Here is a 19,757-nt window from a genome sequence, read left to right as displayed (position 1 = left end):
GGCTCCAGCTCTGAATGACAAAGTTGCACTGAATTTGTATTCATGTGGCATGCTAGTCGTATAGTACCCAACTTGGAAATGGCTTCCTGGTGTTTTAGAAATGGGAGGAACGATAACCTTGTGATTTGGAGGCACAAAGGGCAAATGCCAGCTCTGAATCTTCTTTTGTGTAGTCTGCAGTGGCAAGGAGCAGAGGACAAAAGGAGTGTTGTTGAAAGCAGTTAAAGTCAACATTCAGGATGGGTGCAGAATAAAGTACACCTTTCTAGATCTAATTTTTTGTGGGTTTTCTCAGCCCTTTAAATAATCCAAATTTGGTTTGATAAGAAAGTTGTTTCAATGGGATTGCCCTGATACAAAATTCTGTAAGGGTTCCCCTGCCTCCCTTCTCAAATGGAAGTGAACATGCTGACAAAACAAATTTTTCTTCATTCCAAAATAGGTCAAGAGATTTTATTAGTCTGAGGCATGAAATTGTTGTTCTTAAGCTGACACAATTTAGTGATCTGTTGAGCTGCACACAACTCATTACCCTTATATGGCGGGGTGGTGCTGAGCCTTGATATCACACTGTCCATCTCAGACTGCAAAACCAGAACCCTGCTGCATGGCTGGTGGGCTTTGTCTAACTGGGGGTGTCAACGTTTTTGATTCCTTACAGATAAAAATTGGCAGTTTCTGATTAATACCATGAAGAAGTTGTAGAGTTTGTGGCTCTCAGACTGACTGCTAAACCCCACCCCCCTCCCCTGTGGCAAATTTGATTTTAGGTGGAAGATCATGAGATTTTGTTATTGCTGGTGAATTGCTGAATTTGTATGACCTCCAGGGAATGTTCTAAGGAATGGAAGATAGGGGAGATATCCTAAGATCAAGGAGTTGGAAGCAGTGCTCAGTGATAACATTTTTTCTTTGTATGACGAAATGCAGGCCTTAGATAAGCTTTGGCGTAAACTGTAACCTAGTGAGGGCTATATAGTTGAGTAATAACATTAACAGTGCAATCCAAAACAGAGTTACACCCTTCTAAGTTCATTGAAGTCAGTGGGTTTAGAAAGGTATAACTTTGCTTACACCTTGCACTGTGAAGCTTGAGTACTGTGTATGTTTACTCAGGTGCAAGACCCATTGACATTTGTGGGAATCAGTTCCAAGTAAACATGAATAGGGTCAGACTAAATGATAGTCTAATAAGGCACTAGCAATTAAGTTAGCTGCTGATGTTCTGGCCAAGAAAATATTGAATCAGTGAGGGCAGGGCCTGAGAGAGAAGGGAAGAAACGTGTCTCAGCTGTAGGAAGAGGGAAGTAAAACTGTAGGATTAGGGAATTAAAAGATATATCTGAAGGGCCACGCGGGGAGAAGTCTGAAGAGGAGCATAAGAAGGTCAAAAACAAACCGATCTGATGCTGCCACCGATTTATGCAAAGCTATTTACTGTTTTCTGAACAAAAATATTAAGCCGCATCACTAGGGAAATGTAATGGGGTTGCTGAGAATAAAACAAGATGGTTGTCATTTGTGCCGTTAAGATTTTATAATTGTTTGCATGTGCTGCTTATGGCAATCTGATGTGGTTTTAGGTCAGGGAGATGGACATCTGTGTGCATGCACATGAAAGCTCATACCTTGCATAAACGTTTGTTGGTCTTAAGGATGCCCCTGGACTCTAAATTTATTCATCTGTGTTATGAATTCTGATTCTAGTACTCCGGAGCCTTGCTGCAATCACCCATAAATTTGCCAACCAGTTTTTGTCCAGACTGTTTCTTCTTCTGTTCCCTGCCCATCCTGTCTCCCAGAACACACTTTTCCATGATTCTTGGTTGATGTTGTGTAGCTTCCTTTTTATTCAGTGCTCTAGCCATGACAACCTTTGAAGCCAGATGGCAGGTCTTGGAAAGACAAGGAACTAAAGCACCGAGTAGCATACTCATAAAGCCTGAAACCATAGCAGATTAATGATCTGCGGCATTCTCTGTAGCTCTGTTCAAGCAGCCCCTTACTTTAGAAAGGCAAGGGAGAACAAACCAAGGAACACCTTCCTTGATGTTTTTAAGTGGAGACAGTAATGTCCGTCAGCTTGAAAAAGCCGGTTGTGAAATCCCTCCTGAAGCCGCCACTGCTAAATCCAAATTAACTATAAATCAGTAGCCAATGTCCATTTTTGAGCAAGGTGCTTGAGCAAATGGTGGTCATTTAATGCCAGGCAATTCTTGGATGGATTACCTAAACCTGTTTTAATCTCATTTTGGAATTAAAATTGTAAAGGTCACCAGTCAGGACTACCAAAGGAGTAAATGTCTGGTTCTTCTGGATTTTGCATTGGCTTTTGATACTATTGACCATGGTATCCTTCTGGATTGGATGGTTGAGATGGCCTTAAGGGGAAGACACCACACTCAAGCAAGTCTGTTCCCATCTAGCTGATCAGTGAGAGAAGGTGGATGTTTGGAGGCCCTGTAGTTCTGTCCCCAGTGCTTTTCAGCATCCACATGAAGCTGCTGAGAGAGGTCCTCCAGGGGTTTGGAGTGAGGTAACACCTATATGCTGATGACATTCAACTCTGCAGGTCTGTAGATGTCCTGAATGAATACTAGGAAACAGTAATGAGCTGAATGAAGACTGATTCCTAATCCCCCAATAGCTCAACCACTGAACACCCCAGCCTTGTCCGGATCGTGCTTCAGTTTATCAATCTGATTTTGGTGGGATCATACTCCTGTATGCTGTTTGATCTTTGACTACAGAGGATGGCTCAGATCTCTGTGATCTACCTGTAGCACAATTTACCAACTTTGGATGGTGTCCCAGGTTTGACCACATTTTTCCGTACTCTGATCAGATCTACACTAGGTTACTAGTGGGAGCAGTCTTCCTAGCCTGCCCTGGAATTTCAAATGGTACAGAATGTAGCAGCAAGATTACTGACAGGCATAAACTATATAGGACAGATAATGCTAGTTTTAAAAGAACTGTACTGGCTGCCAGCTGATTTCTGGGCAACAAGCCAAAACTAGCATTTTCCGTTCTAGGTGCCAGGTAACTACTTCTCGCTGTATAGGCTTTGTACTAATTGTTCTTTCTGTCTTGTTTTAGTTGGCCTGTGCTGAAATGGACTTAGGGCATTTTTAAAGAAAGTATCCTATCAAAACTGCCCATTGTACCTTTTATGGTACTATTTTATTCTGCTGTTTAATTTACTGATTTGTGACTATTATTGATTTATGTGGCTTTGTTATATTTTAAATGTTTGGGGCCATGTTTTATGGGAAACAAGGCTAATAAGAAACCTAAATACAATAAATAAATGGTCTTACCAAGAATATCCTTCCATTGAGCAGTTCATTCATGGCTGGCTGATTCTCTCGTCTCTGATGCTGCTCTTCTTGTTCACGTACATCTATCTTGGGTAAGTGAGGACCACTGGTGCTTACCTGTTTTAACAATGCTTTATTCAAGGAATTCTCAGACTTTCTAATCATGATTTTCCTTAAGCTTTTGCCCCTTGGCTTAGCTGAGGTGTAGATCAGTAGTCACTCTTGCACCTGGCACGAACAATGGAGCATTTAGATGGAAAGGGAGCATACATATGTCATCTTCTTGCTCTCTCTTAATTTTATAAATTATCATTATCTTCCTTGCATTAATAATTATTCATACAAAATTTTAACATTGTATTAATACATTGGGTAACTAACCCAAGCAATTGAATGGACTTTATAAACCAGTTATATTTATATGTGATCATAGATATGTCAGCTTTGCTCCATTTTCCTGTCTGGTAATCAGGATTTTCCATAAAGCTGTGACTGGGATTCGATGCCTTGGCATTACCAGCTTAAAAAGGCTCTCAAGTGGCAGGGCTGGGAAATGAATATATGAAGCTGACTTTTGCTGAACCAACTGCATGATCTGTTAAGCTCAGTATTGTCTGCTCTGATCAGCCGGAGGTCTCCAGGGTCATGGGTAGAGGTCTTCCACATTACCTTCTACCTGGTCCTTTTTACTGGAGATGCCACAGATTGAGCCTGGAACCTTCTGCGTGTGAAGCAGATGTTCTACAAGCCATGGTCCTTCCCCATATATAGTTTTCTCTAACTCAGATCATGGAGCACGACTGCCAGTCAGAATAGACCCTGCTGGGCTAGGTAGACCATTGCAGCTTCATATACCCTCTAGTTATCAATCTGCTAGTGATGAATCAGGGCAAGTGCCACATGACCCCCGATCTCTACAGGAACTATTGCCCGTGCATGAAATCTAGGGTTGTTCACACATGCATTCTTATCATTCAATGGCAGCAGAATCAAGCGGTGAAGATTTGCGTTGTGTGAAATATCCACCACTGATGAAATACTGTAGAAAGAGCTTTCATATCAAATAAACATATTTTTTCAGTGGAGGTGCTACAACGGTATAATGAGGTACAGGTGGAGAGTTTGTGGGGTATGAGGAATTTTATCTCTCGTATTGTGCTAGGGAGGTGTACTGGAGCTTCTGAAAGGTGCTTTACACTCCAGAATTTTTGTCTGTTTAGGATCGCACACTCAGTGTGTGTTTGGTTTCAGAGGGCAGCCGTGTTGGTATGCAGTAGAACAGCTCGATTCAAGTGTGTTTTTGCACATGTTTCTATGGCAAGCTTTGTGTCATGTCCATAAAATTGCAAGGTCCTTAATGCACTTGTTTTTAGCAGGCGGCTAGCCATTCTGAACACATATCTGTGAAAAAAACTGATTTAAAAGCGGCTTTTGGCTCTAGAAAACGGGGAATAGCTTGTCTGTCTAAAAGTACCTTTAGCAGCCAGTGAAGAGTGAGGAGGAGAGGTCAGGCGTAAGCTTCTTTCTAACCTCCCTCCACCTTAATTTTTCAATGTATCTTTATTGCGTCTAGGGGAGCCTGGTAATCTCCCCTCACAGGTAAGAAAAGGGTGACTTATGTGGCCGTGGGGCTGTCCCTGAAGACGGCTTCCCACTTACAGCATAGTAGCCATGTTCCAGTGAACGCACATATAGCCTACATGCATATGTGTACACCTGTTTGTAAGAAAGAGCCAGTGTGCATTTGCTTTGTAAATGAAACTGGAGGTCAGTACCTGGATAAATGTGGTCCTTAATTCGCACATTCAGCTGTCCATGTGTTGAATGTAACATGACCATTACTCAGTGTGAATATAAAGAAAAATCAAGTGTAGTCTGTATCTGTATGTGCGTTCAGTTAGTACACACAGCTAGTATTATTTCTACTTTTATGCAGGGCTTTTTTTGTAGAAAAAGCCCAGCAGGAACTCATTAGCATAATAGGCCACACCCAACAGCAGAAACTCATTAGCATAATAGGTGCCTTCCCTTGGCTTGCCCGGGTGCCCTGTGGCTGCGGGGAAGAGAAGGCAGTTTAAACTGCCTTCCCTTGGCTTCCTCAGGTGCCCTGCGGCTGCGGGAAGCCTGGGCAAGCCGGCCCTGGACACACCGGGGAAGGCACGGGGAGGCATTTAAATACCTCCCCAATCCTTCCAGCCCCCCTGACCCCCCCGCCTCAGAGTTGCCGGGGGGGGTGTTGCTCTCCAGGCCTTCCCTCTGTAGCCACACATGCAGAGGTTTTGGCTGTAGTGGGCGTGGCCAGCTCTGAAGCCAGCCGGAACTCCGTTCCTGTGCGTTCCTGCCCAAAAATAGCCCTGCTTTTATGCTGTATCCTTGTGCATTTCTCTTTACATCATTGGCTGCTGCTGTTTTGCTGGCTGGTGGCTACTTCTTCAGGTGCTTCTTGGCTAATCCTCTTTTTCTATTTGTGTTCCATAGTGAAGTGCTAAAGACCTATAATGTGGCTATGGATTACCCTACCCTGTTCTTCATCATTTGGAATTTTGGAGCTGTGGGGATGATTTGCATCCACTGGAAGGGGCCCTTGCAGCTCCAGCAAGCCTATCTCATCATGATCAGTGCCTTGATGGCTTTGGTCTTCATTAAATACCTGCCAGAATGGTCAGCCTGGGTCATTCTAGGAGCCATCTCTGTTTATGGTATGTCGGCAGCTGAAAAGCTCTAGGGGTGATTTCTCCTCATCCTTCTCAGGGCATCTCTTTAGCGAAGACAGAGAAGGGACCCAGAGCCAGTCTAAATGCATGTTTGCACCAACAATATTACACATAGTCTGTTTGCATCTGTGTACGTCTGAGAAAGAATTACTGTTTTTTTTCCACATTAAGAGTCCGTTTCCGATTTCAGGATGTTTTGGGGAGGAGGATGGGAGCTCTCTTGCACCAGGGTTATCCACAATTAGAGTTGCCAGCCTCAAGGTGGGACCTGGAGATCTCCCAGAATTACAACCGATCTCCGGACTACGGAGATCAGTTCCCCTGGGGGGGGGGGGGAAATGGCTACATTCGAGGGTGAACTCTGTGGCATTATATCCTGCTGAGGCCTGTCCCTCCCTCCAGTCATGCCTTCCCCAGGCTTCATCCCCAAAGTCCAGGAATTTCCCAACCCATAGTTGGTAACCTATCCACAGTGACCTTCCTTAATAGGTGCCCTTGCTCTCCCTCCTGTCTTCTTCCCTCAAAACTAGGTACATCTTTTAAGAGGGGCATGTATTTTGTGTAATTGATGCAAGTCATCTATTGCTCCTCTTCCCTCACAGTTGGTGTTGGAAAAATTGGCTAAAAAACTTAGATATTCAGAGTTAGCAATGGATCTTTGCTTCACCGGAGAGGAGGCATTTCCTTTTGTGTAAAAATCTTTATTTCTAGAGGAAGGATACACAGGGAAAAGCTACACTGAGGCTGTGTCTCTACAGCTTTACAGACTGACCACACGGTCTCACAGCAACAACTGTGATGGAGATTCTTCTTCTTCTTGACCTCTAGAAGGAAATCACCTGAATACATTAACCAATCAATGTTACTGAACAGGCTTCAGTTTTGCGAGCTTTGTTTGCATTGGCTCCATGCCAGGCTAAACAATAGCACACAAGGTAAAACAGATTAACCCTATAATGACTGAATTAGACCTTGCAACACACACACATTTTCAACAGTTGGCATGTCTGGGGGGCAGGGAACTGCAGCAGGGTGAAAATATAAAAGCTGACGTTTGCGCTCGCGCTCTCTCTCTCTCTCTCTCTCTCTCTCTCTCTCTGTTTTAAATGAATCCAAATCTAGGGTTGCCAAGTCAAATTTTCTTACCGGCGGGGGAGCCTCGCCGGGCTCCGGGAGCCGTTCTTTGATGTGTGCGCACGCCACCACCACATCACCAGAAGTGACACGCGACGTCGATCACGTTGAAGGCGTGGGCCCGATCGTCGGAGGGAAAACCATAGAGTTTTCACTCCGACGATCGGGGCCACGCCCCCAACGTGATTGACGTTGCGTCACCAGACGCAGCCACACTGCGCTTCGGGGGGCGGAGTTCTCCCCGGGGCCCAATTCTGCGGCGGCAGAAATCGGGCCTCCGAAGCCAAATCTGTTGCCTGAGTGGGTTGTCTTTTAAAAACAAAAAAAATGTGTGTCTGTTGGTATGTGCCTGTGTGACTTCTGACGATCCCTAGTGGGGCTAGGACATTTCAAAGAGGCGGCTTGATATTGCCTGCCTTTGCATCCAGGCCCTGGGATTTTTTGGAGATCACCGGTCCAAGTACTTGCCAGAGTCGGCCCTGCTTAGCTTCTGCCATATGATGAGATTGGGCTTGCCTGGGCTATCCAGGTCAGGGCCCTGAGTGGATTGTCTTGTTCTACCTAATGACAGGCCTGGCTTTAAATCTTCTACTTAGCTAGCTGCCTAGCTGATCAATGAGCAACAGCTCACCAAAGTAGGCAAGAAGTCCCCTATGTTAACACGGATTTTTATAAAATGTGTTACTTGTAGATACCTTTTTGAAACTTTCTGGGAAGGACAGCCTACTAGAAGATGGTACAGAAAGAATGTGAAATGCTTCTGACTGATCACCTTTTCTTTTTATTTCTTCCCAGACTTAATGGCTGTTCTGTGTCCAAAAGGACCACTTAGGATGTTGGTGGAAACAGCACAAGAGAGGAATGAGCCAATATTTCCTGCACTTATTTATTCCTGTGAGTAGAACAGGAAGTTCCTCTGTGTGAGTGTGTTCTATCCCCACACCCTAATAGAGGAACTAGTGGTACATTATCAGTCTGATACAGCAGTACAACATCAGAAAAATGGGATGTCAAAATGGTACACTTTTCCTGACAAAAGTATTCCTACAGCTGCACCTACAAACTCAAAATGTGGGGTTTGGCACAGAATTCAGCTTTCTGAAAGCCTCACCTTTAAATAATATATAGATTAAATCTCCAGAGCAGTGAGCCTCCCAAGCCTTGGGTAGCACTAATGGGGCTGTGGAAGCATCTGCTCTTCTTGCTGCAAGTTGGTTTGTGTGCTTTCCCCCCTCTAAAGATAACGTCTTTGTTAATAAGAAAGCCTAAATGGGAAGTTTCAATTTTAATGAAAGAAAAAACCCCCAGAGAAGATACTCTTCAAAAGCCCATTCCTTTTGTCTCCAAAGAGCTGCTTGGTACTAATTTTCAGAATGTGTAGGGGATAATCTACCCACCCTGTCTGTCTTCATTTCTGTGTATGCCCACGGGCACGCACACAATAAATCACAGGACCTCTTTACAACCCTCCATAAACAAACAAAATGGATTCTACAGAAAACAGATGCATGAGCATGTGTGTGTTTGCTGGGGAGGGCAGGTTACAGAATGAAAAATGTAGCTTTGGTATATCAAAATTATGGAGGCTTTGTCTTAGAGAACTTTGATAACTGATGGATTGGGCAGATATTCTGATGGGTCTTTTCTCTTATGTAAAATACAAAAGCACATCTCTTGAGCGTACACAGATATTTGTGATGGTCATTTTTTCCTACTGTTTAGAAAGCCAAAAAAATGGTAGTGAGGCTGTATGAGAATGCTGTCTATAAACTTTGAACAGTTTCTGTATCCTAGTTGTTCAAGTCACTGATTAGAGTCAATTTTCCTCCACAGCTGCTATGATGTGGACGGTAGGCATGGCAAAACCAGATCTGGCACATAGAGGGTCTACTCAGCAAACATGGGACCCAGGTAACCTGTGCTCCTTGAAAGTGTTCTGAACTGCATGGCCTTCTGCAGCGATCCTCTTGCTGGGTGGAAGCTGTTCACATGTGCAGGGAGGCAAGTCTTCCTGTGCGTTAAAATTAACAGGAGTTGTGCAAGGCATGCTGAGCTCTGCTCAAACGATGTGTTAGATTTGGTTCTGTCCTGGGGCTGTTTTTTCAGGAGCAGAACAACAGAGAGAAAGAGTTCTTCCCTCTCCCTCCCCAGCTGTCTTGTCACTGAAAAGTCAATCTATATATTTATTTACTTCGTTGATCGTCCAGCTTTCTTACTGAGACTCAAGGCAGTTTACAGCTAAAAACCAGTGCACTAAGATGAGTATCAGACATACAGCCCACAAAATCAGAAGTACAGCACTAAAAACACAGCATAATAGAGACAATAAAAACACAACATAATTGAGACAGTTCAGACGGGCCGTTTAGTCCGCTTTCGGCTTGCCTCTGAAACGGATTTCATCTGCGCGATCACACAGTCAACATCTGCCTCCCATCCCCAGCCGTCGCTTTCCGGCACAAAACCGCTTTAACCCGGAGTGTTTTGATACCAGGTCCCCAAGTAGTGTTTTCCTGATTCTCCGGTTCCAGCCGCACTTTTCTGACATCTGATCGCTCCTGCAATGTCGAGCCACTTCCGGTTTAAACCGCCTCCCCGCTCGAAAGCTGCCCAAGGCTTCCGCTTTTCGCCTGCCATTTTTTTAAAAGCATTGGCGATGTGCGCATAGGCTATGTTTAAAGGGTGCCTAGTTTTAGTGTTTAGACCAGTTCGGGATCTCACGGAGGCCATTTTCGGGGTAAACGTTTAAAGGGAAGTGTTACAGCAGTCAGGTTGGAGTGGAAATTGCTGTTCTGTGCACACACGGAAATTTTAGTTCTACAGATGGCTGCTTGTGCGCATGCCCAAACTGAGACAGAGAAAAAAACAACACCGGCGCACACTCCTGCGTGTGGACGGCAGGGAGCGATGTGGCTGCGCAGCGATCCGGAGCAAGGAGGTGGTGTGATCGCAATTCTCCAGGTTAAAAAAAAACCGCATTGGGGCCAGAGCAATTTAAACTGCTCCAAGCATGCCGTCTGACCGCACCCAGTATAATCCAAGATACTGTTACTCCTGGAAACAGCTTTGGAATACCTGTACCCATTAGCAACACTCTGCTCATAAATTCTTTTCTTTATAGGATACGTGTAGGAGAAAACATTCTGAAAATTCTACCAAGGCCTGTTTTGGTAGAAAGTGAAGGCTTCATATACTCTTTCCTTGGGGAAGAATTGCACCTTTTGACTAGGCGGGGGGGGGGGACTGTGGGAGAAAGGGGGGTTAAGGAAGGACAGAGCAGGAGTTATTGCATCAGATCTGCACTGGATGCAGCCCAAGGAATGGTGGATTGGTACTGAAGCATGGCTCCTCTAGAGAGAGAAGAGATGAGGGTTTGAGGAAGATTTCGTCCTCTGAAGAATGCTCTCATTTTTTTAAAACAGTAAATTAAGATGCAAATACTGAATGACCTTGAGTGGTTTTTGTCTTCCTCTCACCACCCCGATGCCCCAATCCCACATGATCTGTTTGTGTGGGAAATCAGCTGATGTGCAAGAGAACCATGACAGTTCTTCATACACTGAGCCTGTAATTCCAGAGATGAGAAATTCAGCGACAAACCATCCAGTCACTTCTTCCTTGGAAGAAACAGAGGAGGAAGAAAGTAAGTGAAGCCTTTAGTGTCCTTTTGCAGCTGGTGTTCTATTTTACCGAGCAGTGGTCTAAAGCAGATACTCCCTTTACTCTCTGATGTCCTGAAGGGAGTGAGTTTTAAAGTTCATGCCACTTTGCAGTGATCCTCTTGCTGGGTACATGCAGTCACTGGTCCAAGCTCGATGGAATTGAATGGTAGTTGTGCAAGACAGACTGAGCTCTGCTGTTCCTCTTTCACTCATTAGTCAGAAGCCATCACCCCACAAGCAGACATCACCCCTGAGCCTTATTGATTCAAGTTGGGTAGTCAAGTGTCAGTGTTAAAGTGCAGCTCTGTGCCTATCATGTGGTATGAGTCAATTTCACCATCTGTTCCAAAATGGTTTCTTGGCTTCTGGTTTGCTTCTGGCCTCCATTCCATTCCTTCCCTTCCTTAGCCAGATATGCTAACACAGGACATTTGATTCCCCCCACCTCAAGGTTCCTGAAATTTCATTTGCACTGTCTTTGGTTGGGGTGTGCAGACTCGATGCAATAGCAGTCCCTTGTAAAAGGTGGCTCCTATCAACATGGCTTCCTCCTGAGCCAGTGTCCCATTTTGTGTACTCACACAGACCTTGAGGTGCCTCCCGCCTCCCATCTGCCACTTCAGTGTTCTGACTTGCACCTGTAACAGCATTTGTGACCTGGAGGACAGCCTCTCCTGGGATGAGCTTGCGTACTAGAGCTGCCCTGCTTGCTGTGCCCCTCTGTTTGGCCAGTGCAGTCGTCTATGGCAAGAACGTGTGCCTTCTCAGTGGCAGCTTCACTGATGTGGAATGGGCTGCTGGGGGAAGTATGGAAGGAACTCTCATGACATGGAATTCATCATAAGGCCTGTGCTGACCCTGTCAGTGTTTTCTGTAGTTTAGTAAAAACTGTGCTGTATCTTTAAGACTAGTTGCTCCTGGGAAATGTAGTCTGTGGTCAGGTCTCCGAGAAGCTTCCCTCTGACTGGCTCGCGCGGACAGGACAAGGCCTATAAAGCTGTTGGCTTGTGCAGACTGTGATCTGTCGTGGCTATTGGGGGCTTTAACCTGGCTCCTGAGCTCCTGTTTTTCTTATTGTTGGCATATTGGAGGGAGGGGCTATGGCTAAGTGGCTTGTCCTGTTGGTTTGTATGGAAGTTTGGAAACTTCTCCAAACTGAGGCATGCTTTTTCTGAATTTTATTTAGACACATTCTTCATTTTGTACCCCAGAAGATTAGTCTTCGTGTGTCTGAGGGAATTGCCTCAGGGAGCTGTTATAGGCATGCCTGTCCTGAGGACAGATGATAGTATTGCTTTTTGGTAATGGGAGCAAATGGATACCAAGCACATCTAGTGCTGTGATGGGGCAGGGCAGTCTGCTCCCTGTGGGGGCTGATTGAAAGAAGGCAAGACCAGACCGGTGAATCACGCAGAGTGATTCCCCTGTGGCTGAGTATTTCAATCAAAGAGGTGCTTTTGCTTATTTAATGTATTTCTCTCCAGCTCCCACACAGCATGAAGCTACTGTTTTTCTATTGTCAGGATAGTCTGGTTAAACCAGTGTATTTCAATGTGGGAATGGGGCCTGGTTCCATGCACTTATAGGTAGCTTTGAGCAAGTCCTGGCTCTTTGCTTCATACCCCCCCCCCCTTTTGCTTTGTTTCTTAGGGGGTTTGATTTTTTTGTCTTATCCACCTTTCTTATTGAGACTTACAGTGTACCATAAATATAGTGATTGGTCAATTAATTGATTTTTGGAAAATAACACCCCCACCCCCACCTTGTAGAGAATGGCTTCAGCAGGGAACTAGGGCAGAGAAAATGATGTATTCATGGGTGGAACTGGGGAAAGGTCTGGATTTCCTGTCCACACAGCAGCCCCCCTGAGTTTGCTGCAGTCTTTCCAAAAAGGTCATACTAAAACAAGGTTTGGAGACATGACAGAAAAGCCAGGAAAAGGGCTGCAAGGTGCTGTGTGGAAGCAAGAGCAAACCTGCTTCCAATCATCTGCAAAGCCAAACCAAATAGCCAGTGTGGAATTGACCTTGGACTATATATCCACTTGCCTCTCCTGCCTCCAACATAAGCGTGTTCCTCCAACACTCCTCACTGCATGGCTTTCTTGTTAATTTTGCCTGCCTCATCTGGTATGGATCTTCCCTGATATATATATATTTTTTATATATATATATATATATATATTTTAAAAGAAGGGACTGAAAAACAACTCATGACAGACAAGAAGCAAGGGGAAAGTGTTTTGTGTATGCGTGTTGATTTTAAATGTCTTTCAATAGGAGGTGTCAAGTTAGGCCTCGGAGACTTCATATTCTACAGCGTCCTTGTGGGGAAAGCAGCGGCCACTGCTAGCGGTGACTGGAATACAACTTTGGCTTGCTTCGTAGCCATCCTCATAGTAAGGAGAATTGTAAAATTTACATGTTACTCATTGACATGTTGCCAGAGTGGTGTAATGATTAGAGTAGTGCTTGTCAAAAGCTTTTACTGGTTCTTTAAGGGTGACAGGTTGGTCCAGAAGAAAACCACACAGTGCAGAGGCGCAAAGCCTCACAGCCCCAGTATAACATTACCACCAGTCCCCTTAACTAACCCGCCAGCCAGAAACCAAGGGGCTAAGTCTCTCCTGGGTCTGAAATCAAGAAGTCAGCCCTATGAGGTTGCCAGTTGAGTTCCAGAAAACAGTTATTCTGGTAGCTGTAGCCAGTAAGGGTTAAAGTACTGGATTCAGACTGAAGCCGAAGGGTTAAAGTACTGGATTCAGACTGAACCCGAACCCAAGAACACCACATAGTATAATTAATGAGATGTATTAAAATACAATGTATATGTGCAGTGAACAGTGAGGATAAAATAACAAAGATAAATATTTAACCTAAGCACATTTACATGCATTGGTTCTCTAGATCAGATGTCACCTGACAAGACTTGAGTTCAACAAAGTTTCAAAGTCCAAAACAGGGGCTCTGGCTAGCATGGCCCACCCAAAATCAAGGTGTCCCAGGCAAAAGGCAAAACTAGAATGAAATATCTTTCCCTTATGGCCAATGGCCCGTGTTGGCATGATTCTAGTTGACCAGTTAAATGTATCGTGAATGGTGTAGTTTGACTGCTCGTGTTGCTAACTAGATCACCCAGCTAATCAGGTGAGTTGCCATAATGAGACCATATACTCTGCAGCCAGACAAGGCCTAATCAACCTTCTCCCACTCTCAGGCCCTCACACTAACAAGGTGGAATGCATAGGCCAAACTTCCTCCTGGATTCTTTGGCCTTGAAACCGGCACTTGTGTCAGCCTCCTTATCTCACTTGGTTGGTTTTTATACCTGTTTGAAAATAGCTGCCTCCCTCAGAGGAGAATGCTTGACTTGGAACCTTCCAGAACTTCATGACTGGCCTCAGCAAACCAGGAGAGCTTTTCTGTGTTCAAGGTTGTGCTCCTCACAGCAGCCACATTATGATGGCACCATTTAGTACTTAAAATTCAAAAACTTCTCACAGGACCAAAAAGGCTAGGGACCCCAGATCAGAGTGTGGAACCCAGGACAAGGGTGACCTGGGTTCAGTCCCCAGTAAGCCCTGAAACTCATTGGGTGACCTTGGGCCAGTTACAGCCTCTTGGTCCCACCTACCTCACAGGATTCTTGGGAGGATAAAAGGGGAAGGGGCAGGGGACAAATTCACTGCTCTAAGCTTCTTGAAGGAAATGTCAGAACAGCAAAGTGACTGAGCCATAACATCTCCAAAAGAGGACTGGAGGAAGGATGCAGACAGGGAAGCTGGCAGGTTTGGAAGGCAGGGAGAACTCAAGGATTGATGGGCCATGAGAAGGAGGGCAGGAAGGGTTGCCTCAGTGCTTAGTTCTTGTGGTCCTCCCTTACACGCCCAGGGAAACGCTGATCACCCCTTTGGGGTCAGGAAGCAGTTTTCTCCAGGCCAGTTTGGTTGGAGATCCTGGAGGGTTTTTGTCATCCTCTGGGGGCATGGAACAGTGGTCACTGGGGGTGTGGAGGGGGAGGTATTTGTGAATTTCCTGCATTGGGCATGGGGTTGGACTAGATGACCCTGGAGATCCCTTCCACCTCTATGATTCTATGCCCTAGAGAAACACCTGGAATGGTGAGGCCTGGCCAACCCTCCTCCTGTCATACCCCCATGTCCTTTTGTTATCCAGCTCTTCCTACTGCCACTGTTTTGGAGCAGGCATTTTTCCACCTAGCCTTGTCTAGAGAACATAGTTTATTGCTCTAGGGCTGCTGTGGAGAGGCTTGTTGTATTAATTATTGGCTGGCTGAACTTGAGGTGTTATCTTGTCTGACCTGTAAATGCTCTAGAACAGGTACATGGGTCCATGTTGACCTTTCTCTGGGACATTTTCATTTTTATAACAAAAGGTTTTGTCCTGGCTTGCTTGTATTTCTGGGGTGCATTGTGCTTAGAAAAGCAAATTGAGATTCAGCTCATCTGAGCCAACGGGCTGGGATTAAATGCCTTATGCATCCAGTATGTGCAATTTAGTATTTATACATTGCTTTTATTTGTAAGGAAACACTCTGCAGGAAGCCAGGCTGTGACCATTTTCCTTTTCCTTGCAGGGTTTGTGCTTAACTCTTTTATTGCTGGCTGTCTTCAAGAAAGCATTACCTGCTCTCCCTATCTCCATCACTTTTGGCCTGATCTTCTACTTCTCAACAGACAACCTTGTGCGACCTTTCATGGACACACTTGCGTCTCACCAGTTGTATATTTAAAAATGGAGGGGAGAAGGAAGAGATGCCGAAGGGATCCTCCTCGGAAATCTTGCTGTGCAACAGGACAATCTTAAATGGATGAAATTCCTGCAAGTTTTACACTTAGTGCCATATACTTTTTCAGGAAATTTTTAAAAGCAAATCTGTGAGCCTCACTGAAACTTGACAGCCAGGCCTTTCAAATGCCAGTGCTGAAAGTCCTCGCTGCGGCCTTGATGCTAGAGCTGTTCACTTAGAGTTGAGACCCTCTAAGTTCAGTATGGCTTTCTCCCAAGTCACTCTGCACAGGATTGCAGACCTTGAGGTTCTTGGGCCTTTTTAAGCTGATGTCAGAGCAGAACAGGATTGGGTTTTGATGAGAGTATCTCTTGTCGCATACAGACAGCATGCCCACAGAGAGCTTATCTTGGGACATGAATGAAAAGGTTGAAAGTTGTTTGCAGCTGTACTGGTCCAAAATCCAAAAACAAGCCACAGGCCACATAATACCTTTATTGAGATGACGTATAATGATAGAAGAGTGTGTGCGGCCTTTCGCTTTTGCCAGAACTCTTCCTCAGGCTAGATGTTACAATTTTTTTTAAAAGCTTTCTTTCATAGCATCTCTGTGAGCATAGTATTGGAGATCTGCAATCTCCCCCCCCCCCCGAAGGAAATAAGACTGTGAACTGCGGTTAGTGTAATGGCTCATAGCGAGCTTGCATGGGAGCTTCTTGCACACTTTAGGACACAACCGGCTGCTTTCCTGATGTACCTTATGGGAGCAAGCGAATCACAGAGAAGAAGTAAAGTGTGATAGGCCCCAGCGCCCATGCCAAGTAGCAGCATGTCAACCCAGTTTGCTTGGCACACACGTCTGGTTCTTTGGCCAAGGGGCTGGCAGTACCAGCTATGGGTTGGTTCATTCCCAGTGCATCTCGTCAAGTACATTCCTCATATCATCTGTCTCCCCACCCTTTGTTTGCTATCGTACCAATATCTTCCAGTAGACAGTACAATGGGGCGGGGGGCATTTGGGCCAGCAAGGTTGCCTCCCACTGGCATGCAGCATATTTTTCAGTTCTTAGCAGAGGGCCCCGTGGAAAGAGGAAAAGCTGTCGTTAATGGTGGATTGCCCCACAGCTCCCTTTCTCCTCTGATAATGAGTCCAGAAACTGGCACACGCATGGCGTCATGTGTTGCCCTGTTTGGAGTGGGTTGGTAAGAGGAGATGGATGGAAGCTGTTGGGGATCCCTAGCAGCTGGCCACGAGTCCCCTGGAGACCTATGTCACATTTTGCTTTGCATGCCCTCTTTGACAAGAGCCATCTGGATCACTGCAATATAATGAGAATATATATGATATTGCTTTGGTTTGTATTCATTTGGCGGGCGATCCATGTCCCAGGTCAGAAAAACTGGGGTGTGTGTATACACATATGCAAGCAATCTGTGCATAAGTACGCATGCATAACATGATGTATGATCTGAAAGTACTTTGGAGAGAACTGGAGGTGCTGTTTTATGACCTAATTATCTCTTGTGGCCTGGGGATAGACTTGATCATGACACTGCATATTTGGTGGATAGTAATGCATTAAAAGGCTTAGATCACCAGCCTTATGTGTGTGGAGGAAGGTGTGACTTGCTGTTCTTCATGACAGAGAGAGGATCACTGACTGGCTGAGAGTATGAACCTTTTCCTTTTCACTCCCAGTGAGTGGGAAATGGAGCGGTGGTGTCTACCCAACTGTTGTTGGGAGACAGAGGTAGGACTAAGTCTTGACAAGAAATTTCTTAACTTACTATAATGTACTGTCTTAGAATGGAAACACGTTGTCTTCGAGCACATACAATGTTTTATTTTGTCAGGCCACAAATTCCTTTTTGATTCCACTGATGATCATGTCATTGTATGCATGTCTCTTCTGCTCAAAATTGGCTGAAGAAATGCATTTTGGTTATGAGGGGAAACTGTAATAGAACTTGCTGCATCAGCATATTTTCTTTCCCTCTCAGTATTCAAAACAATGATCATGCTTTTTGGAGAGTGGCTATAATATTGATAAAATGTAAGCACCTGAGCCTACTGCTAGCCATAGCATGAATTTGTGGTTAAAAACCAAATCAGGACCCTAAAGGTTTGGGTTTCTTCACTCTAGGAGGATGTGGCACATGCAGTCTCTGTGCTAAACCTCAAATAGCACAATGAAAAAAAGACCTCTAAAACATAGCTTTCTACTTTTGGATTTACTCTTCTAACTTATATAAACCATTTCCTCTCTGCTTCATAAATAAATGCTATATGCTTCTTAGCCAAAAATTCTTAGGTTTGATTTTCCTATTTTTTGCAATGTTCAAAGTTGTTTTTTAAATGTCTGGCTTAGAAATACTGTGTAAATATTTAATGTAAAAGTGAATTATTTTGGAAATATTATCGTTTGTGTCCGAATGTATACAGCCGATTCAAAGCTGAACCTCTACATTAATCTAAGTGAGTAATAATTGATGCTCCAAATATTTCAAGGTTAGAATGACTCTCAAAATGCCTCCTCTCTTCTTGCCAGCAAATACTTTGTTTCTCATTTAGACAGCCTCCATGGATATCTGTTGTCTTAGCTCCTGTTCTGAGAAGCGATCTCCTTCCCAAAACCTCTGAGAATTGTGTTCTCCTGTCCAATTGAAATTAAGGGTCTAATAAACAGATACAGCAAGATCAGGGAACAAACCTCTGTCTTCTCTTGAGGACCCATCTACTGGAAAGTCCATCTGTGCAAGCCCCAATGAAATTAATGTAACCGGGCTTGGAAAGGAAAGCTTCACTGTCGCTAGATTTTTCTCCAGCTTCTTTTACGCAGCCCTGCTTTGCCTTTTATTCTTTGGAGGTCTGTCTCCCATTCAAATAATAGCCAGAGCCAACCCTGCTTAACTCCTGAGATCTGATGAGATCAGGCTAGCCTGGGCTATCCACGTCAGGGCACCTTGCACTTTGACCTAACATAAACCATGGTTTTAGTTTTTTTCAAAGATATTTTAATGAAGTTTAAATATGCTGACAGTTGTGGACGCTTCCACTGTTTTCCTCCCCAAGTAATCCTTTCCAACTCCAGGAAGGTTTAAACATATGCTGGATTGAACCAGGCGTCTACCTAGTCCAGCACCTTGTGTCATGCAGTGGCCAACCTGTTGTCCTGGAGAGCCTGGAAGTCTATTCCGGGGGTCATGGGTCCTGTATAATCTAACAACCACATGGGTAGGGAGGCATCTGTTCATTTAAAAGAGCTGTTTCTCAGTGCTTCAGGATCAAGAATGAAGTGGTTCTTGAAAGTATTCCATATTTGTTTATTCTGTAGAAGGAATGCTGGGCCAGACCAAAATGTTCTGCTGCTTATGGTAGAAAAATCCAGATGGCACTTCATAAATGTTAATCCACACAAAAGATTGTGTGGATTAACATTTATGAAGTACATAACTCCAGTTTGGAAGTACAACTCCATGAAGTACGTAACTCCAGTTTATGAAGTACAAAACTCCAGTTTATGAAGTACAACTCTATGAAGTACATAACTCCAGTTTATGAAGTACATAACTCCGGTTTATGAAGTACATAACTCCAGTTTATGAAGTACAACTCCAGTTTGGTGTAGTGGTTAAGTGCGCAGACTTTAATCTGGGAGAACCGGGTTTGATTCCCCACTCCTGCACCTGGGCAAGCCATAGTTCTGTCAGAGCTGTTCTGGAAACAGCAGTTCTCGAAAGAGCTTTCTCAGCCCCACCTACCTCACAGGGTGTCTGTTCTGGGGAGGGGAAGGGAAAGGAGATTGTAAGCAGCTGTGAGGCTCCAAGTGAAGGGCAGGGTATAAATCCAATCTCTTCTTCCTCTTCCTCCTCCTCCTCCATTGGGGCTTGTGCAAAAGGACTTCCGGGTAGATCTCATGATGATGATGGAAATGCAGCGGAAATCAAGACCAAGAGTACAGCATACACAGGTCACCAGTGTACACTCATAGACTAGAAGGTATTTCTATGCAACTCAGTATCAGTTAAGTAATCTAAGGCAAAAATCCATCGAACAGTGCTGCTGCACAGCTTTTGCTGACTTCAGGAGGACTTGGTTGGGGTTCTGGAGACCTTCTTAGGAAGTAGAACGTACTGCATGGGAGATCATCCCTTGTGAATTAATGAAGGAAATATAA

The 19,757-nt window shown here is 44.6% G+C and overlaps 1 protein-coding gene across 2 annotated transcripts in view; it reads left to right on the top strand.

The window, feature by feature from the left end:
* The window catches only part of PSEN2 (presenilin 2), a 29,102-nt gene extending 9,857 nt beyond the window's left edge, over positions 1-19,245 (top strand). Inside the window, exons 5-11 of one of the 2 annotated variants that reach the window (XM_015420875.1) lie at positions 3,345-3,412; positions 5,799-6,019; positions 7,964-8,062; positions 9,002-9,079; positions 10,692-10,811; positions 13,110-13,228; positions 15,427-15,653. In XM_015420875.1, the coding sequence (XP_015276361.1) occupies positions 3,345-3,412; positions 5,799-6,019; positions 7,964-8,062; positions 9,002-9,079; positions 10,692-10,811; positions 13,110-13,228; positions 15,427-15,582 (861 nt within the window). In that variant the 3' untranslated portion in view covers positions 15,583-15,653. Of the gene's footprint in view, positions 1-3,344; positions 3,413-5,798; positions 6,020-7,963; positions 8,063-9,001; positions 9,080-10,691; positions 10,812-13,109; positions 13,229-15,426 lie in introns of both variants that reach the window. The other variant, XM_015420876.1, reaches the window with a different exon arrangement.
* The last annotated feature ends 512 nt before the right edge of the window (positions 19,246-19,757 follow it).

Source organism: Gekko japonicus, unplaced genomic scaffold (genome assembly GCF_001447785.1).
Source record: "Gekko japonicus isolate JY-2015 unplaced genomic scaffold, Gekko_japonicus_V1.1 scaffold2280, whole genome shotgun sequence".
In the NCBI taxonomy this organism is placed as follows: Eukaryota; Metazoa; Chordata; class Lepidosauria; order Squamata; family Gekkonidae; genus Gekko; species Gekko japonicus.
This window is presented reverse-complemented; position numbering and strand designations above follow the sequence as displayed.